At 39.1% G+C, this 23,933-nt stretch overlaps 1 protein-coding gene across 1 annotated transcript in view; it reads right to left on the reverse strand.

Moving 5' to 3' along the window:
* PIEZO2 (piezo type mechanosensitive ion channel component 2) overlaps positions 1 to 23,933 on the reverse strand; it is a gene marked incomplete at both ends in the record, with an annotated part of 320,116 nt that overhangs the window by 155,181 nt on the left and 141,002 nt on the right. The window contains one exon of the mRNA XM_082329045.1: positions 11,485 to 11,527. Within this exon, the coding sequence (XP_082185171.1) occupies positions 11,485 to 11,527 (43 nt within the window). The remainder of the gene's footprint in view (positions 1 to 11,484; positions 11,528 to 23,933) is intronic.

The raw sequence follows: 23,933 nt of genomic DNA on the forward strand, positions 1-23,933 counted from the left end.
AGAAGTTTTACATGGATTTCTCCCCAGTATTGTTTTCTATTTAAAATTTTATGCAAGCATGAAGGAAGAATGCTTAATGTAGTAAAATTGTTATTATATTAGGATCAGGCATATTAGGAAGTATAGGACTAAGACAAGACTATTTTCAGCAAAAGTGGATCTTTTTTGTCAAAAAAAAAAAAAAAAAAGAAGAGCAAGGAAAAGGATTAGTGGATTTTTGGCTTTTGAAATATTGCAGTAGAAATAGACTTGGGCAGCACTTTCATTTAGAAATTCAGAAGTGCAGCGTTGATTCAGCTAAGTTCCCACCACTTGCAACAGAAAGATTACAGATAAAATGTTCAAGAGTCATAAGGATTCTTGAGTTACAAACCCAACTCCCAAAGTGACTCAGGCACTTGAAAGATGTTATTTTGATGCTTTTAAACAGTTCATAATGTTAAATTGTTTGATTTTTAATGTTCCCAGAATCCAACAGTCCCCCTTTTTAAAAGAAAAGAGACTCTTCACAACCCTTTTGCCAAACTCAGCAAATTGGCCAAACTAAGCCTAGGATCAAGCAGTCTTGATATCACTGCAAGTCTCTGTAAGACAGAGTCTCTAGTGAGGAAGCAGGACCACTGGGAAATGTATACTGACACTGCCGGTCCCCTATTAGATCTAGGGATAAATCCAATTTGATCCCTCAGGCCCAAAAAACCCTAACTTAACAAAAAAAATAAATAAACGAAGAAAAGAAAAAAGTAGGGAACCTGCCTATTCATAAAGCATTTTGTAATTAATAACGCTGATGTGTTTCTCATCTACACACAGTTGAACTTGAGATTTATCATAAGCATGTCACACGATTAAGAGATTGATGAGCTGCAAGAGCTCTGCCTCCAGGATGTTTGCACACCAGCTCTTGTGGTGGGTGCACAGGAGGCGGCACAGGAAGCAGGACTGTCATGCTCCCCGCAGCTAAGCGGCTTCTTGTCCTTTAGCCTATCCATGCAGAGGATTAAAACACAGTGATCGCACAACTGTGCTTTGTTTGTATAACAAACAACGTGATTTTCCTCTAGACTACCTGGTGTGATGTCCACCTTGGACTTTGAATTCTCTCTAAGTTGTCAAATTTAGGATTCTCTAAATTCTAGGGAATCGACTATATTCTCTAAAATCTAGTTTATTTATTTATGCCACTAACAATCAATTTTCGCCTTGGTTCCATAATGTTTACTCTCATGAGATATACCCTTGAAGTCAACACAGCTGCTTATATAACTAAGGACTGTGTGTTCAGACATCTAGAAAACTCACATTGCTGCTTTCAATGTTGTTTAAAATGAAGGTGTCAAAGTAGCTGCCATCAACCCAGACGAAATACCTTTCTTGGCATATTACAGTGATGTACTCTAGAGAATAGCCATGATTACTATAATTATTTTAGGTAGAGATTGTTTATGTTACCAGTAAGATAATTGCTTAAACAGAAAAACAGGGATTAAAATATAGAAAAATCTCTTAAATCTGCTCAAAACAAATTAAGTTATTTTAATGAATGTTTACATATTTCATGATAGATAGTTTTATCACTTTTTTAATAAGGACAGCTTTGAGAAAATCCAGTAAGGAAGGAAGCAATTACTAGCCTAAGTGTTTTTAGCCATATGGTGATCATCTCCTGAAAAGCTTCTATAAAAAACTCCCACTTGGTGAATCTCTCTTTACTGTCTCACAGGTGTGCAGCACAAAGGCTACAAAACCATCACTAGCAATATATTAAAAACTGTTCTATGACATGTTTGTTAAGAAGAAATATGTTTAGTTTGCAAAAGGTAGAACAGTATATTGCAAAATTTATGCAAATGACATCTCTCAAAAGTTAGCTTTTCTTATAACTAGCTGAAGTTTAAAAAGCACACTAAAAGGACCATTGGTAGAGGAAAGAACAGAACAGAACAGAATAGAATAGAATAGAATAGTTCAGTTGGAAGGGACCTACAACAATCATCTAGTCCAACTGCCTGACCACTTCAGGGCTGACCAAAAGTTAAAGCATGTTGTTAAGGGCGTTGTCCAAATGCCTCTCCAACACTGACAGGCTTGGGGCATTGACCACCTCTCTAGGAAGCCTGTCCCAGTGTTTGACCACCCTCTCGGTAAAGAAATGCTCCCTAATGTCCAGTCTGAACCTCCCCTGGCGCAGCTTTGAACCATTCCCATGCGTCCTATCACTGGATACCAGGGAGAAGAGACCAGCACCTCCCTCTCCACTTCCCCTCCTCAGGAAGCTGTAGGGAGCCATGAGGTCACCCCTCAGCCTCCTTTTCTCCAAGCTAGACAAACCCACAGTCCTTAGTCGCTCCTCACAGGAGATGCCTTCCAGCCCTTTCACCAGTTTTACTGCCCTCCTCTGGATGCATTCAAGGACCTTCACATCCTTCTTAAATTGTGGGGCCCAGAACTGCACACAGTACTCAAGCTGAGGCCGCACCAACACTAAATACAGGGGGATAATCACCTCTTTTGACCAGCTGGTGATGTTGTGTTTGATGCACCCCAGGATGCGGTTTGCCCTCTGGGCTGCCAGGGCACGCTGCTGACTCACATTGACCCTGCGGCCGACCAGCACCCCCAGATCCCTTTCGGCAGTGCAAATAACAGAATAGAATCCATACCTTGAAATAAGCAGAAGATTAATCAAATTCTAAGCAGAAGTCTTGGGAGTTAACTGTGACAGATGCTGTATTTGCCCCTGGAGAGTAACGTACTTGCTCACCCAACACAGAAAGTGCTGGTCCAAACGTCCCTACACTGCTGGGGAACAATAAACCAAACACAGCAAAAAGAGCGACTTTAGGATAGATGGAGCCTCCCTGAAAGTCCTTCCATGCTGACAACCAAACCACCCTGAAACGGGAACAGCTGCCCAGCTTTACGCATACAGCCCAGGGATGGAGTTAAAAGCAGAAATTCTTCATCGGCCACAGCTCTTAGGGCACCATGAAACACAAGTGGTAAATGGGATAATAGTCCAAAATGGGGCATTTATTAGTTCTGATTTTATTTCAGATTATGTTCGCTGTAGGGGCGAGGGCAACTGTCCTGAAATTATTTCCTTCTCAGTGGGAGCAACAGGATTAGGTTACTTCACAGGCTACTACGGCATGTCCAATACAGGGTATTGTTTGTTAACAGGCAACCAGAACAAGCTTTACTCACAGTAACTTCTGCCTGAGCCCACTGGACTGACTACACACTGCTTTCACCAACTTTGTTATAAAAGTGGACATTGGAATAAAATCCACAAAGTTAAACTGGTTTAAAACTGGATTTAATGTGTTTTTATTTGAGTATTTAATACTGACTAAAAGATTTCAGCTGATACAGTATTAAAAACCCTTCAGTTTTCTTCATATCTTTTTAAACAATGTTTTTGTTCTTTGCAAATATAATCCAATTTTTATTCTGGCTTTCTCTGTAACTCAGACTTTTATTTCCAAGTCTCACTTTTTGTCAGAGCAGCGAAGAAAACTCAATTTAAGATAGAACCTCAGGCATGCAGTATATATCACATGAAACCAAAAACACATTTCTTCCCCATTTCCCACACTATAAACAACACGAATACTTCAGCACACACATGCACAAATTCCACAGTCCCGGCCACCACGAAGTAACAAAACGAGGGAAGCTCTGAAAATTAAATTAAAGCAACCTCAGTCCCCCTGTCTTCCCAGGACTCGGCATCCTGTGCTGCCCTTCGCCTGGAGACAAGTGCACATGAGTGGGAAGCCCCCCTCACTCACTGTCCATTGCCCCTTGAGAAAAGTGCAGCTTTGCAGCTGGAAGGACATGAATAAGCCCTTCTGGTGTGGTCCTCTGCCCCCAGGTTCCTACCTATCAATTAGGTAGCAGCCAGACAGACAAACGACTACACGGAGATATCACCCGGAAGACAACAATTCTGTCATAAGTGATAAGCTGCTCTTTTATTCACAGCTTCCCAAGGGAAGGTGGAGAATTGGTTCCATCTCCTCAGCTCCCTACATTACATTTATCTGCCGTATTATTCAAAGTACATACGTAATTGTACTCACTGCAGAATAAATTCACATTCACTAACTCCTACAGAAGTACAATGGGCATCATATATTAGACAAAGATGTGCCAAGAATGCTGAGGAAGGCTATAAACTAACCCTTGTCATATGTGAGGCCTGAGTGGGCACAGCAATAGAAAGTATAAACAAAACATCAGTTAATCTAATTTATCTGATATGAAGCAATTAAAGGACAGTACACTGTAAAAGAGAACCCTGCTGAAGTCAGGGGGAAGCGCCTGGGTACTCAGAACTTAAGTGCTTGCTTAAGAGCTTCGTGGGACAGGAGACCAAAACAGTCACATAGGCTACTATGGCTATTTCTTTCCAAAATGGTGAAAGAGGTGCCTGGCAGGGCTCTCCCCACATCCCTCCAATTGCATCACTGCACTCATTTTTCCTTGTCTTCCCACACTCAAATTATTCAATATTTGAAAAAAAAAAAAAAAAAAAAAACACCAAACAGAAAAACCATTGAACATTCAGACTGCACTGTTTCTTTTAAAATAACCTCTCAAGGATCAGACCCTGCAGCCTCTTGCAGCCCCTGGCTGAGGCAATGCTCCCAAAATGATGTCAATGGGAACCTTGCCCAAGAAAGGGCTATAGGATTCAGCTGTATGTGAAGAAAGGGCTTGAAATTATGGAACATGCTATCAGGATAATACTTTATATTTCAAACATATATTTATTGTTTTTACTAAATCACCGAAGAGCGTGGGGAGGAGTGGAGGATGCCACTGCAGAAAACCATATGGTACTTGGATTTCCAAGCCAGAATTGTGTATAATAAATATTTATAGAATCCAGTGGTATTCTGTTCTTTCTGTTTATTCTTTACATGTCACCCAGAGAAACTCTGGCCAAGCACCAATCAAATATCCCAGCAAGTTACAAGCAATCTAAGCATGGAGGAAAGAGGGAAAACAGATTGCCAATAGGCTCTAGGTAATTAGCAACCTAGACCTGGAAGGAGGTGCTTGGGAAGGGGCTCTGATGCATCTGGATTCCAGCGCTCACCGCACGTCACAAGTGATTTCGGAAATTGAGTCCTCAGTCTCTGCAAGGGGTAGGGAAGATACACACAATCTTTTTGGCTAGACTGAGCAGGGGCATGTGTGGAGCAGCTGCAAAAGCAGACATCCGTCTGCTCTCAGAGACCAACATAGGAACAATAACGCATCTCTCGGTGACGACAGCTAACATGCTCCTGGCATCTACTGGGAAAGCTGCGTCTCCCTACCTGTGGCACGTGGGGCTGTTGTGTTTATTTTGCTTCAGACAAAAACAATGCAGACTGTCCTCCTTATCACCTTGCAATTAGAAGAGTAGTTGAAGGAGCTACTGAAATACATAGAAGATCTGGAATATATCTTAATAGGAGCCAGTCTTCTTATCTGGGGTCTAGCCTTGACATAGCAATCTTGGCCTTTTCCTCTTTCCTTGACAGTCTTATTCCCTTCCCTGCTCCTACCTCCTTTCCCTTTCCTTTCCTTGAGTCGTGAGAGCTATCAATCCTCAACTACCATTTCATTCTTCAGAAACAGTAAAAGGATTTTAAAAAAAGCATGACAAGCCCACAAGTCAATACACAGTACTTTACTAACAGAAGCAGCTTTCACTGCCGATCACCCTCAGCATCACTTTAGCCAGAATCTGGGATGCTGCATGTTGCACTTTCTACATAGATGTTGCTGCTGTACAAATGGTGCAGACATGTCATACTAGCATTGTGTAGAGCAGAAGTCACATACGTTTGTATATATAAACATGTAACTTCAAATTAATAAGAAATTTTTGCATGCCACAAAAATAACAATAATTTCAGAATCAGTTTGAAGCTATCAACCAAACAGAAGTTGTATCTTCAATATGGAAAACTCAGGGTTTTATACAGATAATTACATTTTACTATGAAATTGGTGCTCAAAAGTTCCTTTATCTGTGTCACTGAAACAGCTATTTATTATGAAAAACATACTTATTGAATGTTGCCAAAAGTGTAATAACCACACATCTGTTATTCTTCAAATATATATTTTTAAAAACAGTTGGTATTTACTTAACATATAATAACAGTTATTAAATCATTCTTAAGTCTGTTTTGTGGAACCGTAATGTAAAGCATTACACATGAGAGAAATACCATGGGAACAAATGCAAAAAGGGAATAGTTGCGTTGTTAGTAGCTGAGTAGTTACTAGTCACATTAGAAATTACAACTCAAAGAAGAGTACTAAGATGAAGGCTGGAAGTCTGGAAACCCTGCAGGACAGTGAGTTTTAAGAGGCCCAACACCTTTCATTTAAAGTTTTAAAACTATTACATCATTCCTAGGTCAACATATATATAATAACAGAAGACATTTCTGTAACCACTATTGAATCTACTAGCCAAGGACATAAGCTCCATCATCTGGTAGCTCAAATTAGAGAAATTTAGATTTTTAAATAAGTCCTTCTTTTGGTTTTAATTTTCTGCAGTGTGGAAGCAGCAGTTTCCCCAACACTGGCCGTGGGTCTTTCCAGGCTCTGCGCTGCAAGCCTCATCCCAGCTGTGAGCTGGAAAGACCCCACGGACTGCGTTACAGGAGAGGACCAGCTCCGTGACTGTCCTGATCCTCTTCCCTTTTGAATTTTAACAGGCTTTGTGCATTACGCTCTCTTTTTAACTGCCAGAGTAGCCAGGAAATAAGCACAGCCACTGTAAATTGTTCGTAACTATTTCATTTGAGAGACTGAGTGAGCCATTTCCACCGGGTCCTGCATCTGACTGAAAAAATCTTAAGCCAGTGAGATGAACAATGCCTTCTGAAATATATTTTTAGTCATATATAGAACAAAGCAGAACAGAGCTGACATGAATATGTGGGTGTCATCTAAACACACACCAATAACGAACAGTAATCCCCAGGTTAACAGTGGCAAAAAAAGTCATGCTATTTATCCACAAATCTACTTGCTTTGGCTTATTAAAGATTATTAAAGAAACCATGTAAGGTGACAGTTTGCTTGATATGCAAGTAACACACAGGCTCAGCATTTTAAACCATGTTTCTTGTAGGACAGCATAATACAAGCTAACATTTTTCATAATTCTCCAAATTTCTCCAAAATGTTCTGCAGAAAATGCAGTCGGGGACTGCAGTCAAGATCATCTTGTACAAAGGTGATGACCACTATAGTATGTTACAATTAGCTTATTTGTAATGTCTCAAAAAACAATCAATAACATAAAGACCTTCATTTAAATCTATCAAACCCCCATATACTCCATTTAATTGAAAAGCTCTTAACTCCAGTCATTTCCTGGATATAAAGCTACTTTACCCAAGCTCCAGCATTTTTAATTTCTCTTGCACTGAAAAGCATCATCCTCAGCTCACAAGTAATGCTTACATAAAAGCCTCACAGTCAGGTCTCTTGGTGCCTCTTATGTTTTTCAGGATATGAAGACAACAGCAATGTAAACACTTCACTATTGCAGAATAAACATCATGTAACCACAAAGCAGCGGTGATGACACAACCTGTATATTATCTGGGCTTAATTTTCTGCAATGTAAACTGAGTGTCCGCATCTCCTGTTCCTCAGTCCACTCTAAAACAGCCTGTGAAGAGGAACATTTTATACGGATTTTCCAGTTTTTAAGCAAAGAAATATTCCTTCTTAGGTCATTACTTTGAATGTCTTTCCTTTTGTGTATCTAAAAATCTTGCTTCCTCCTGAATAAAAATGTCCTTGCTCAAACAACACATTTAAATGCTATTGATATTTCACAGCTGACTCAGGTGTGCCTACGTCAACAGCTTGCAGAGAATATGTTTTTAAATAGCAAAACAAGTGCTGCTGCTGCTTCTTTTCTTAGTGCTGATATACATAACACAAGAACAGCTGTATGGGATCAGACCCAATACAGATGTTGCCCACTATCCTGTCTCTCTTGGTGGCCATAATGGGATGCCTACTGAAGAGAATAAGACTAGGGAAAGCACGTAGTGATGCACCCCCAGATTAATCTCTTAGGTTTGAGAGATCTGCAGACTTGGGATTTCCACTTCCCTGACTGCAAGTTAAGTGCACTCCCTGCATGGAAGTATTACATATAGCAACGTGTATCCCTTTGTTTACTTTGGAAACTATTCCTTAAGGCATAAGACATACTGATCTTAAGCAATCACATACAATATGATATTAAGCAAATATTGCTATAAAGGAGTTAACACTGGACTTTATATGTTACTCATGGATCTTTTAGTCAACCAACTTGTTATTGCTGATATATTCACAGCATACAAATGCTTGTGTTAAAAATACAGGTAACAAGATGAATATTATTATTAAAAATAACCCAAACCTTAAATGTTCTACCTGTTTAAAGGACTTCATTTTTCTTGTTTTCTCTTTGCCTGTTCTCTGAAAAAGCTGATATGAGAACTCGTTTACTTCTATGATTATGGCAAGCCAAGTACATTCAAATCTTCACCCCATCCATACTAACTAATGTGCTGCTTCAATTAGAGTTACTCCAGGATGACAATCAATCTCTCAGGGTGCAGAAGTGTAATCCGAAAGCCTTTCTTCTTTTCAAACTAGAATGGCAATAACAGGATCTGCACAGTAACCTCTTCTACATATTTGCCTCCTCTCAGGCAGGCTTCTCAGTTGTAACTCAGTCTATTAAGAATTCTCCATGTATCGTGTGGCATATACATTGCACATACACAGCTAGTGTGGGTTCTCCTTGCTGTTTTGAAATATCTCACAAGTTGGAAATGGCCACAAATAGAACTTCTAATGAACTCAGCTTAAAAAAATTGACCATTTTCCATTGGCAGTTTCAAACCATAGACCCAAGGCATCAATTCATTCTAGCAGTCCTCAAAACTACTTTTTTTTTCCATTCTGATGGAGAAAAAAACAGCACCAGCTGGTGCTAATTTGTTATCTTAGAAGAAGAACAGGGCGATGAAAGAATGAATATTTTACTGTAGTGCCCTTCAGACATGTATGATATCATGCTGAATGAAATGCTCACCAAGAAACAAAATTGGATGTAACTTGAGAAAAAAGCACAACCTATTAAAAAGAACCCCTCAATGACATCAAAACGTAGCAACTGAGTGTGTGTAATTTTCACTAATATCCAACTTTTTTTGCAGTGTCGTTAAAAACACTCTATCTCTAAAGAGACAACATCCAGTAAGGTGTCACAATTAAGGAACTTCTAGTCTGATTCTTGATTTGGCATTGCGTCTTCTCAAGTTGATGTCTATGAACCACAGCCCCTACCCTGATGCTGTAACAAAATGGAATCACAGTTTTCCTTTCAATCAGTACTGTGCCTTATGCTATCTACATGCAGGTTTAACAGAAACTACAGGTTATGTAATCTACCACTTTATGTTTGTTAAAATTATTTTTAAAAACTTCTAAAAATTGCTGATATTAAAAAATATTTCTGACTGGTGGGAAGCTATGAAATGAAAATGCCCATGTTTCCTCAGCTACAAAATGGTAAGTATTCCATATCAGTCTGGATTTTCAAGTTGTGATAAAAACATATGGCAACAAAATGGGTTTTGTTTGTTTGTTTGTTTGTTTGTTTGTTTGTTTAAAAATGTTTGGACAAAGTCTTTACAGGAATGGCTCTACTGGTATCAAGAGATATACAACAGAAATGAATTTGACCTCTATACATTATTTGGTGGAGGATAAGTGGTTTTATTGTTCGGTAATATTTTACTTTTAAAGTAACCCAAGCCTGTAAAGCCACAAAGATAGCTCTGTACCAATGAAAAGATAAATTTCACCACGACAGATCTTTGTCACATTCAAAAGTTATTTGCTTTTCTACATTTCCTTTGAAGAACCAAATTAATATGTATTGATGTAATATTTATGGCTGTGAGAATAACAACAAAATATAATCATTCCATGCACTTCTGTGTCTACTACGTTGAAAAGAGCACTGTCCTTCAATTTTTGCAAATGTAATGTCTAACATGGAAATCTAATATATTTAGCTGATCCAGTAAACCAGGCTGACCCTGTGCATACTCACTCAGGATCATAACATAGATGCTTTCAAAATCACCTTCTAAAGAAAGATAATTACTAGTCACTAGCACACTAGCATCTCCTTAGATGCTTTGAACAGATATTCTTATAGAGAGATGGGTGACCACCTTTCAGAGACCACAGGTCTGTGGTACAACTCCTGAAGACCTGAAAGCTATTTAGAGATAGCCTTAATCCTTCCCCCCAGGTGCCACATTTCTAGATGGAGATCAGAGAAAGTCAAGTATTTATAAATATATTTTGAGTGGTGTTAATTAAGCAGACTCCTCCTATAAAATGATGATATAGAAAAAAACTTTTCATATATTGCTGCCAAGATCTGAGAATCTTAATTACAGGTAGGAATTAGGGTAATTAAACTTAAGTATCAGTCTTGTTGTAAAAAAAACCTTATGCAAGGTAAAGGTCAGAAGAAAAATGCAGCTTGATTTCTGTTTGTGAGGAAGGAAACAAATAATTAATTTTCTGTTTCATATGATTTGTATGGCTATTTATTGACTTCAGAAAGGTCTGATTGTCTGAAGGGTTTGCTGAGATGCCCCAGGCAGTATGCACAGTTTGCACTCTTGCAACTTGAAGAAGAGAAATCCCTTCTTGCCGGGTCAAGAGCAGCCCAAGCACATTGGTGTACAACTGCAAGCCACTCTACTAAAAGAAAACAGCAAAACTTTATTCAAGTGGAGAGCAGATTCTTCTGCTTACCATTTGTAGAAGAATAAACATGAGATTGAGCATCTGAACCTCAACATCAGACCACTCTTTACTGGGCTTGGCCTAGTTTAATTTCCAAGAGAGACATATGTTTCTGGTGTGATGACCTTGTGGTTAAGTTTGGCTGCAAGAAGTCCTTGCTCTTGAGGAATGCTGAATTCTCAATTTTGCTCTGATGCTAAATAGCTCTCTGCCAGCTTTGGTCCTCTTTCAATTTCATTGACTTTTGTCAACTAGTATGTCACAGGTTAGAAGTTTCATGGAAAAAGTCATATGAGCGAGAGCAATATTTTCATTCATAAGTAAGACTTCTGTCCAAATAGTGTGTCACCTTTTTTAATACTAGCATGCTATACAGTCGCCAGCAAAAAGCATTATGAGCTAAGTTCATATGGTGAATAAGTTGCTTCAGATCAACTGGGGAAAGAGAAGAGGACATAAACAGAAAAGCTGAACATATATGTGCATGACACTGCATAACTTCCTCTCTAAATTTGAGGTCATAGATACATTCGATCAGCTAAAATAAATAATTCTGCAAACTTGCCCATGCAGTTTTTCTTCCTTTTCTTTTTGCACTGGTAAGGAAACAAATTTATGACTTACCTTTCAAAACCAATCTGCCGTAATGTTTTCTCCCATGTTGAACCTATACAAAGAGGAGAAAAAACAAACACCCTCAGTAAAGAACTGTTATTGTAAGAACACTTTTACTCTTCTCCTTTCCTTGTGCAGCTGGGATCTGTATAGTAAGGTGATTTTTTCCACCCTTACAGAAGTACTTTTAAATAACATCTGTTTTCCCCAGAGTGAAGAACTGTTTAGAGAGGCTACCACTGGGTGACATAACTGTGTGGAGGGGTATCCTTTACATTGCAAAGCAGCCGGTCACTGCTACAGTTCACTGCGATTCCAAGGGTGGTCTCCTCTCCTACAGCAACATGATCTGTACATGACTCCTGAAAGCGCTGAGCTGGCATCTCACATCACACACTCTTCACATTTCAGCTTTTCATTTTACTGTAGTGTTCATCTGATTCTTGCTGAAAGCTTTACAGCTCCTTCTGAAATCCAGCCTTTTTACTTTTAAGCGAAAGCATGAAGATGTATTTCTGCTTTATTGTTTAACCCTTCGTACTCATACAAACAGCTGCAAAGGACTCTTTCTCAAAACGATCAAGGACTCAACCCCACAAGCTACTCCAACGGGCAGACTCATCCGAAGAATTCCTCTCAATACTTCGGATGCACTTAATACAACCTTTAGCTAGATTTTCTCAAAAATACCCCCCCACATACACTGCAAGCATTAGGTGATCAGTTTTCAGCTCTTCGTAGTTTTTTGCTTATTGCCAGTATCTGTCTTGCAACCATAATGTGGTCATTATAAATACAGGCTACTAAGAGCACAAATATCTCAAGTCATGCAGGTCTGCAAGGCAAATATGTAGGAGGACATGAAGCTGGGTCATAGTTTGCTTTCTGTCTTTTTACACTCCTGTGGGAAACGTAACAGGACTGCATGCAATGGAAGCAACTAGTTCTTTTTGAATGCTTCATTGTACTTAAACTGAAATCAGAGAAGTGACAATAACTCCTGTTGCTGATACAGTCCATCCTAAATGGAAATATAAATTAGGAACAGATTCCCTGTGAGTGACATTTAGTAGCACCAGAGAAACTTAGAGAAAAGCAGCTATGCTGCCGAGAAGTATTGAGAAAGAGTGGGAAGACATGAAGGAAAGCGACTTTGATTTAAATCTGGAGAATTTCAGGATTAAATGCATATTTTGCAGCAAATGCCCATACAAATACTATAACAAAATAATGGATTCTTTCCACTGACAATCCAAGTCCAACATGCCAAATTAGCATGGGAAAAGTGGTGACATAATATTATCAGTCAGAAAAACCTCTGCAGATGTGTCTCTTACCATCATTACCTTTCCATTCTGTTAAAGGTATCAGCTCAGAAATCAATGACCTGTCATGTTTGTAGTGTGGTATTTATCTCTAATCTGCAACATGTTAAATATTTGAATAAGACCTAGTAGATGCTTTTCATCTTTGAATTTGGGACACTTACTGCCGATCTAGATAAGAATCTAAAAACTCAATTTCTAAGAAGTTTTGGGTTTGAGGGTTTGGTTTTCTGCTTTGTTTTTTTAAACCTAGCAACAGAATTCTTTCTACTCAATTGACTAAACTTTCCAGTTTAGCCCAAGGAGAATGTAGTAAATTTCTAAAGTAATGATAAGATTTTTCTGTACAATATTAGCTAGTATCTGTCTGGTTTGCAAATCACAGACTGAGCAAATAAAAACTGAAATTAATAAAACCCCAAAAGTTAATTTCCTTATAGGCCTATGTCACGCAAGGCTTCCTTCACAGCTCCTAACTGGACAAAGAATGAAGTTAACATAGGCCTGTGGAAAATAAATTCCTTGTATTAACCTCTGTTTTTTTAGAAAGAGGAAAAGAAACTACATTAAAGTATATGCTCCTAAAATCAACCAAAGTCTGACATTTCACTCCATACAAGAAGGATTTGGGTTGGCTAATGGGTAGGTTCACGGCTGGTTCCAAACGTGGTCAGTATACCACATTATATTCTCCTGGAACTCCTTCTTCATTTAACTTCTTAACTTCAAGTCTGCACAACTACCTACATACAATACCTTTCACCAATACTAAGTTCATATTTTATAAAAAGAAGTCCTCTAAAGAGATCTTTAAAGCTGGACAACAAACATTCTCACACAGGTTTATTTCAAATAAACATCAAAACCAAAAATCTTGTATAGCAGAATAAACTGTCAACATTTCATTGAGATAAATAAAGAACCACTCCATTAACATCTATTATGAGTCATCCCTCAAACCCACCACCTTCTGCATGCCCCTGGAGTATATCTGGTTTCATGTAGCACTGATGACTCAAGTCATTGCTAAAAAGATGGCTGTGCCACTCCACAGGTAAGTGCAGGGCAGACACAAGCAATTCTCCACATAGTTTATGCAATCCCGCTGGCTCTGAAAGAGTATTCAACAATTTTTGAAGTTTGAAGATTTGAAGAGTGTTGAAGAAATCTCAACAGTACTTCTTAAAGCACAGACTAGTACTGGCTTCTTTAGCCAGTGTTTCTGTGCTTTCCACTGTTGTGTATACTAGTTGTATGAATTTTTCACCCCATGATTGGCTACACTTCAGTTGTATGATATATAGGGAGTCCTACAGAAGGGGGAGGGGGGGAGCAAAAGAGAAAAGGGAATTGGGTCTCCACTGGTTTGAAATAATCTTTTGGCTGCAGCTGGCTAGCAGAACACTTTGAAATGCATGTGGCTCCTCTGAAGCAAAGCCTGCCAAGAACACAACTAACATTTCATATTAAAAAAATATACATCTTTTTTATGGAGTCTTATTTTAAAATGTTTATGATCTAAACATTCTGTTTTAAGATTTGCCAATTCCAGCCTCAATAGTATCAACTTCTACACTGCACTAACAGCCAAAAGTAAACACCCTGAGGTAACAGCAGCACTAAGAAGAATAACGCTATTAGAAGTCTAGAAAACTTATTATTTGATTTAAACCTTGCCCGGTGCCTCCAACACATTAAACAAGAATTAAGTCACATAACCCTCATTAAAATCAAAACAGGAGTTTTTCCCAAATTAAAGACTTGATCCTGCTCCCAAAGAAATCAATAGGAATTTGGCTATTCAGTTCAGTCTTTCTTTCTGCTGGGAGAGACTGTGGAAAACATTCACCTGCTGACTTTCAGAATCAATCCACTGCTACACTTCAGTTGCTAAGTTAACTTGGCTTCTCTTTGCTTTCTGTTTTTTACCACCATGTCAAAAATACAAAAACTGTTTATAAGAATGCCTTAATTTGGTACCCATGTAATTAAGCTTTTGTTCCAAATATTTGCTGCAGAGTGCCTGACCATTCCCATCTGTTCCAAAGACTCTGTTTCACATTAACAGCGCTAGCTTTAAAATTCTTCAAAAAGACGAAGCATAATGTACTTCCAGAATTACTGCTCACATTTAATAGGAACAATGGTAAAATGCACATCATGCTCACATATGCACTCAATGAAATCCTAGCATAAGAATGAGAGTATAAGAATATGAGATTTAATAAGATAAAATGAAAAACATTTTTCTGAAATGAAAAGTTGTCTTCTTTGACAGGTAGGCTTTCATTTATATGGCAGTTTCTGTATTTGGTTTGGTTTGGTTACAACTCTCTGCTTACTATGAACTTACTGTGAATGAGAGGACTCATAATCCACTGCTAGGCTGCCCACTTTTACAAACCATGAAGTTGCCTAGCTGCTGAAGTGCAATGGTAGGCTTAGGAAAAACACAGAATAACATATTCATAGAATCATAGAATACCAGGTTGGAAGGGACCTCAGGTATCATCTGGTCCAACCTTTCTTGGCAAAAGCATAGTCTAGACAAGATGGTCCAGCACCCTGTCCAGCTGAATCTTAAAAAGTGTCCAATGTTGGGAAAAATATTGGATAAGTGATTTTCAGCCATTCATGGAGGTTGCACAACTATTCACTTTGAGCCATATCACGCCCTATCTGGCAGTACAGCAGAGGTCTGTAGCTTTTCAGGGAGAAGTCTGGCATGCACTGTAAACACACAGCAAAAACACATGCCTCCTATACAATCCCCATTCAGGTATGCATGAAGGTCCCTATGGATCCTGTGGTCCCTGTGACTGTGTGCAGTAATTACCCACAGCCCTGCTACCATCTCACTTCTCCAGAGTTAGTGGCTACTTTAGGAACTACATGCCCGTGTCTGGCTCTGCTCTTGAGGCTTTCTAACAGTAAGAACAATAATTCTTGCATTCTTTTCTCACTGTGTTCTGACATAAGGACCAGAGGGAAAAATACGACTTAATTGAACCAAAAGGCATTGTTTGACATTTTTCAATAAGCATTAGGCGAGCCTGTCAGAATTCAAGTATAAAATGGGAATAGTAAGAAGACCTTCAATGATTGGAATAGGGCAAAATATGTATAGATTACATCAACTCAAAGGTAAAAAAAAAATTTTGGAGCCCATCAATGGGGTATCACAGAGAGTCACGCCGGCTCTCTGAAGGAACAAGCAAGGTACCAGACATAGCACAGTCACACTTAGCTCATGAAAGTTACATGCAGGTGTGACCTACATAACCCTGTTATGATACATTTGAAACAGGTAGGTATTCTTGGAATAGTAACTGCATTGATCTTTTCTCTAACATTTTGCAGGAAAAGAGTTCAAGAGGAACTGCTGATTTTGTACTGGTCAGAATATTCCTACCAATTTCAAAATTTTGATCTAAAGCCTGTGACACTTACTAGTATTCTCCAAACCAGAAAAAAAAAAAAAAAAGAAACCAACAGCCCCAAACTTTCACATATTCAAGAGATACACAACAGTGATATAGAACAATCCAGAAATGGAAAGAAACACTTTGCTAAACCTTTCCATTGCAGATGCCACTTCTCAACTCTGTTTCTCAAACAACTAAGTCGAGAACAGGGCAGAAGTTCACAGAGTCTAGCCCAGCTGGACTAGTAGGGGACCTGAGTATCTGAATCCACACCTAAAAACTCTAAACAAACTGGATGAACACACTGGCTTGTCCTGCTAGAGCTTCTCTTTCAGTAGAGACACATGTACCATATAAACCATTTGACGTTTTGGAGTCTATTTTCAGTGGATTGGGGAACCTTGCTCTGCTGTATATTCTCTTTTATCACCTTAGTACTTACTAACCAGTTACTAACTAGTACCACTAACTAGCTGAAATGTACACAACTGCAATTGATAAAAACTGCCATGTTTGGAGCACATTGGTTTCAGCAGCTTCATATATTATTAACAGTCTTTCCAGTTGCTTGTTCCCAGTGGCAAACTTCTATCTTCTTCCAAATAAACTAATTAAATAAATAATGTTTTCTCAGAAATCCTACTTTTTTGCTTTTTAATCAATATAGAACCACAGGTTTTATGAAACAGACTAGTAGTTTTGGCTACAGAAATGCATATGGCATAGGAAAGAACTTTTTCTTACTTGCTCCAGAGTACCATAGAGAGATTATTAGCATTTACTTACCTGTATATTGGCGATCCAATAGGTAGTTACATACAACGTGCTTCTTACAGAAATGATCATTTATCTCATGTGAAGTGGCATCAGACAATGCTACCTTGGCATTTAGCATCGATCTGTCCATTTTGAGAAATAAATCTCTCTTACACTTCCTCTTCCTTTGATTCAAACTACCTAGGCTGCATCCTGCACTCATCACTTTGTAATTTGATCACCACAGTATATCAGCTGGGATAATGACATGACTTTCTTTTAAAATGAGGTCTCTTAATATGGCATATTACTACTCTGCTGTGTCCATGCTGGTGTTTTAATTCAGATCAGGAGAGTATTTCTTGAGCAAGTCTCTTACCATGCTTTGGTTTGCATGACAGAGTGATCTCTGAGTGCATGAACTGGATTCCTTTCACATGAAACTAAACCGCACCCCAAGGACACAACTGCTGTGTTTCAACCACTAATGGGCATTTGGTCCGCATGACCAGACCAGAGCTAATCCACAGTAAATCCCACTCAAAACATGTATCGTGTGGCAGCCAGGGACTCTGCACTAACTGCTTCACTCCTATCACGCTGTGCTGCTTGCTACGGCAGACGCAGCTCACCCCACGACTCCTAGTCCCCATCCTCGAGTGGCCCCAGAAAAGCTTTCCAGTTACAGTCACCTCGAGGGATGAAGGGTCAGGTCAGGGTGCTCACCCTTAGGATTGTTTTCTGGGCTGTATCCCATCTGCTACAGTGAGCAGGAGCCTTTCTACTGCCCTGATGTACAAGGAGGGCTGGTCTGGATGCTCAGGACAGCCACAGTCCCCACATCACCCCAGGGAGCCAGTTCTGCGAGGCACAACAGCATATTATTTCATTTTTAAAGCAACTTCTCAAGGAGAAGGAATAAGGGAAAATCTGGGCTGTTACGGTGTGCTGTGCATACTGAAGAGACTAAAACCACCAGTAAAACAGAAGTGGAGGGCGAGTGGTCTAGGATTCTGGCTAGATGGAGAAAGTGATTACTGAATACATATCAAGGAAGAGGTCATACCAAGAACAAAGACCAGATATTGCAAGTCTTTACTTGCCTTCCACTCATACCAGCTTTCAACAAATTTTTGACTGAATAAAGAGTACAAATTTGATCCCTACACGATAATGTCATGGGAAAGATTTATTGTGTATTTTCTCCTGTGAGGAAAATATTAAATTCTTATCGTGAGATACAAAAATTGCTTTCCTATTAAAAAAGAAATCTTGACTCATTCCATGTTAACCGGAAAAATAATCATCATCAAAAACACTACTCCTCTAAGGAGATTTTAATGAGTGGGAACTTTTACTAATAAAATGAGCAGACTAGGAATATAGAGCAAAGTGCAATAGTACTGACACTATGTTTGTGTGTATGCAAAGAGATGCATATTGCTTTAAAATGAGTATTAAGAAGACAACAGCTATGGTAAAGCGATTAACGGATGTATCTGGTAGTCACCTCTTCCAGTCTGTGGCTTCCCTGGGAGCTCTGGGAGTCCAGAAGGGTCAGCAAAGCTCCCACAGATAAGTGGGGACTGTAAAAGGAGCTGCTCCACAGGCCTAATCCATATTCTTTGTTTTGATCTTGATGAGCACCAGAATTGGAGGGCTGGGGGAGGATTCTTTTTAAAATTGATCATTTAACTTAAGGTAGATAACACGATGTGAAATACTCCCTGGTTCACCTGGGACATAAGCGATCCAGCATCTTGTGGCTCGCTGGTCAGACCATGCCAAATGGAGGCAGGGACAGATCCCAGTTCACTTTGTATGATGGTAAGACCAGTGTCTCTGAGCCTGATCCAAAGTCTGTAGAAATAACTGGAAGGACTTGCATTGAGTTAATGGGCTTTGATAGTTGGTCTGAAATGGAAACAAATAGCAATAAGGAATAGTAAAAAAATAATCTGTTTTTCAGTAACATAAACAACAGCTATTATTTCTACCCCAGTAGTAAACTACTGAGGTGCAGTGTTCTGTGGATAATTCGTTCGGGGAGAATGGGAGCAGAGGAAGAAAAAATTCAGAATGTAAAACATTAGAGAGGACACAGCTTGTTTTAAGTGTGAAGTTTACGTATTTTTATATGAGAATCACACACACCATTTTACACATGACGATGACTCACTAATTAAGCAGCAAGTTAAGAGATGTGTAGAAGAAATAATAACTTGGAAAAAGAAAATTTGGGAAAGTACTTTCTACATTGTTCTTCCATGCCAGATTTGTTTAAAATGATACGCAGGTAATCAAGACAATTTAAATTGTCTGAATTGCTTCACCTTTTTTTTTAAATCAGCTTTTTCACAAGGATGATAGGTTCCATAGTTTTTATAAGAATAATGACTTGTTTTGTCTGCTTAGGTATATCAAAAACACTTATAGGCAATCTTCCCCTGCAACACACATGTGCTTAAAACCACCCTTATTTTAACCTCATTTCATTTCAAATTTGCTTCCTGAACAAGGCAGCAAAACAGCAAAACCCACAGCACTAGAAAATCCTTGGGGAATGTGTTTCAGATGAAACCTGAGATAGCTGGTTAATGGAAAACTTTGTTGTTGTTGTTGTTTAATCTATTATTTATCTATTTGTTTGCTGTAATGGTTGGTTGGTGGTTTTTAACACAAATTTCCAAGGATACTGGAGATTTGAATCCATTCTGGCATCTTTTACTTTCGTTTTTTAAATAGACCTGCTCCCCTTTCCCCATGACAGTAGACCACCGCAAAAAAGGATGAGGAAAAGGACTTTGCATACTTTGCAAAGCAGAACTTTGTAGGTCACCAGCACAGAATCACACTGCAGGAATAAAGTGGGAAAGAATCAGGCAGTCCACAGATGTAACCGATCTCTTATTCTTTTTTAGAGCGGAAAAGGGTGCCAGGGCTCTGAGGAGCAGCCTCGGATGAAGGTGACATTTCCTGCCATTGCCATGGGTGATGTCAACCTCAAGTCAGAGAGTCAAAGTTCTGCTCCAGACCTTCTGAAAGGAGGCCAAATAATAACTAAATGGGCTCTTTTTCAAATATGGAAGACTGGCTTTGCTTTGGTTTTCAAAGTAAAAGCAAAAGAACTTAAAGAAAACTTATAGTAAGTTTTATTTTTCATAAAACTGAAGAAAATGAGATTTTTCTCCATTTTTGTTGGCAGAGAAATTCTCTCCTCTCCCACCCCAACCAACACTGCTCTGTCTGCTAAATAGTATCTTAGAGGTAAGGTTTTCACTTCAGAGCGTAATTGACGGGCATCCTTCCAATTTCTAGAGCTACTCTCTGCTTAGTTTTATTGTAATATAATATACTGTTATGAATAATAATGTCGACCTAGTTTCCTGCAGTGATGAATGCGTGCAGTGTGCCAGCGCAAGGAATTTGCTTTTCATTGTCTCGTTTTCTCTTTTTGTCTCATCAGAAGGAGAGGTGGGCAAACGTTTCTTCCTGAATTCTGCAGCATAGATGTATGGGAAGGGGGAGATAAATAACAGGTACGTCTTCAGTAGCACATCCATATACAAGAAATTATGGATGAGAGAAATAAGGATAGGAAACTAGGAAATCTTGCACAGAAAGAGGAGGAAGATTAAGATGACAGAAAACCAGCATTCCAGTGGTGGTATATTTGACTCCACTAACATTTTGTAATGCATGCCTTTTCTCTGAAATTGGTTTGTTTTTTTTTTTTTTACATATCTTTTTCTAAAGATAATAAAGAACCATTTCATTCACATTATTTCCCTCACAGATTAAAGAAACACTCGCATAGTAAGACAAAGACAGCAGCTCATTGTTGGTAGGCCTGATGATGAGGATCTGCCCATACTCAAATTTTTCAGAAAAAAACCAAACAAATTGTTTCAGTGGCTACAATGACACTAGATACAAAGACCTGAAGTGACGTGTGAAGGATGATATCCAGAATAAACTTCAGAAAACTGTCTTGAGATGTGTACAACCTTAGCACACCACCTTCCACAAAAGCAGGAAATAACACTTTCAAACTCTCCTTCCGTTTGCACGCCATTAAGAGAAGGCAGCAGTGACTGCACCAGGCAGCAAGATATTTGGGGCATGAAAGCTGACTCACTCCCAGAGATCACTTCAGAAGAGAAACCTGGATCCAGAAGGACGTGCTCCTCTGGGCAGTAGTGTGACGTGGGCACACAGACTCAAACAATCGGGGAGAGGGAAACGCTTCCAACAGATGTTATTTTTCCTTCCTAGCAAATATAAAGATGCCTTATCTAGTTCAGCTGACAAGTATAAACATATATGCACTGAACAAAGGGTTTCTTTTGTTTTCATTTTCTTAGTCTTTGCAGAGCTTACAATTCTGTGATTTCACTCAAATTTTCCCAAAGCTCTAGTCTTTTAGAATTGAAAAGGCAAAGCTCTTGCTCCTTCCAGCTCCCATTCCTCTCAGTCAAGAGACAGCCAACTGCGTAGCCATTAAGCTGCCAGGGGAAAACAGAACAGGCAAAAGAACTGGAGAAAAGAGAAGGTGGTGAGGGGCCAGTCTCAGACTCAACCCAACCTTTCACTTCTAGACATTCTAAAACACTGCTGCCACTGCTGCCACTCCCTGGGTGAGGAGCCCACATGGACAAGGGGGTTGCAAGGAGGAGTTTGGGCAGCTGGAGTCTGACCGAGGCCCCAAAGGGGCACAAGGGAGATGCACCAACAGCAGAGAGACTCCCCACTCGCCCCCACCTCTCCCTCCTGACTCACACAAATTTTGGCATCCTCTGCAAAGCCAGGAGAGACCAGCATCACAGGCAACTTGTTCCCCTGCACACCTGGAACATCTGATGGACTTCACTGCCCCTGGCAGGAGAAAGGAGCCACAGGTAAGCATTACTGATCTGTGCTCTGCTCATGACCCGTGAAATAGCCACGGTTGAGCCACTGGAGGTGCCCAGACAGATTTCACAACGCTATGTGGTTGCATTCAGTTTTGTCTACAATAGGCTGCAGGATTGCATCCAGTGTACTAGCAGATCATTTCACAACACTTAATTAGTTTTTCATTAGGATGCCACAAATAGGATGAGCACTATCAACAAATGAAAGAAATCAATGGATTGCCTAATCATTCCCATTTTCAAAACCACTCCGTGCTTTCTGTCTTACATGCTTCTAATAGTTTACAAGTAGTTTGCTCTTTCTACAGTTACATGCTTAATTAAGAGTATTAGGAGTAATTTCTCCCCATTTAGTTTGTTTGGCTAAATCTAAGCCAAAAAAACAGTAAAAGCACCGAAACTTTTGCTATTCTCATAAGTTACAAGATGACAAGAGTATTCTCACACTTACTTAAAGTGTGCTTATTTTGTCCTCACTGGAATGTGTTTTATTTAAGTGCTTCATTAGGGTATTAACAGAGTCATACCTTTTGAGTAAATACTGAAGAGGATGATGAGCGGTAATAATTTCCTACTCAGCAGGGATTTTCATGTTGCAGAAATCATGGGCAATTTAGATGTGTGACTCTCAAATGCATTTTTAAATCAGGTATTTTATTTATTCACGTGCTGCTTTGTTGCCTTTAGAAGTGATATTACATCAGGCCTAATAGAAAAGGGACAAACAGCACACTGTATTGTCTGCTTCCTTTCAAAGATACATGGCCAACAACAGCAACGCTTCAAAGCTAGCACCAGTTGGCGAGTTCTCCCAGTCCAAGTGGATCTGAAGAACTGGAAGGTCCCACAGTGCAATCAGGTGATTGAGCATAGGTGCAATCAATGCCCTTAAAGAATAAGCAGTTTATAAACTCATTTCATGGGTGCATTAAAAAACATATTGGAAACATCCTTGTGCTCAAAATAAGACACACCAAAAATGCTGCAGTTCAAGACGACTCTGTATGAAGGATATTGGCCTAATTTCTAAAACCATTTGTCTCATCCCAAATTTTTCTCTGCATCAATTTTAGAAAACTACTTGTACTGAATATAGAAATCAGGGCATCTTGGCAACATTTTCTGCAAGGCATAAAGCCTGACAAAATTTCTTGTCTTTGCCAGCTGGAATGCATTGAGTATATTTTACGTGGTTGCAAATGTGAGCTATTCACAGCCATGGTGGACATTGTACCCACTACAGGCTGAAAGAGAAGCAAAGAGGTGGAGGAGAGAAAAATATATTCAATAGGAAAAGTGGCTGAAAAGTATAAAAGGGATCAATTTCTAACAAAGAACAAGTAATACATAAAAACATTGATTTTATTGGAATGAGATGTAAATGCCAAACTCTGCACTGAATCTAAATTTAATTTAGATCTAAATTAATCTAAACTTAATTTAATCACCTCTTATCTGGATTGACTTCTTTAAAGACATTTTGTATGAAAAAAGATTAACTCATAGTGTAAAACCTGCACATCATCTCTTCTAATTACTATTCTGGAAAGCAGGTTTAGTGGCAGAAATAATAACAATTTTTTTTCTATCTCACTAATCCATGCTTGTATTTCATATCAACACTTTAGTACATTTCTTTTTTAAAGTCAGTTGATGTATAGTAATAAGACTTCATTGCAGCTCTCAGTAATATTTCATCCAGCTTTAAAAACTGTATTTGCTAGGGTGGATTTCCTGGAGTTTTTACACCTTCGACATCATCACCATATCTGCGTGGGACAGAAGGACAAAATGATGCCTAACTGGTCCTGCTTATGGAGGAAGAGGGCTCTAGAGAAAAGGGCACAGGGGTCCATGTACTAATAACTAAGCACATGAAGATGCAAGAGGGACTCACTTCAAAAGGATGCTGCAATTGTTTGTGCTCACAGATGTTTGTGCTAAAACATCTGGCCTCCAAAATCAGGCTGCAAAGTAGATGATACTGAATCACAGTCAGGATCTCACCCCTCACTCCAGCTCAGATTAAACCAAGCTGT

This window comes from Platalea leucorodia, assembly GCF_965183815.1.
Source record: "Platalea leucorodia genome assembly, chromosome: 1".
Taxonomy (NCBI): Eukaryota; Metazoa; Chordata; class Aves; order Pelecaniformes; family Threskiornithidae; genus Platalea; species Platalea leucorodia.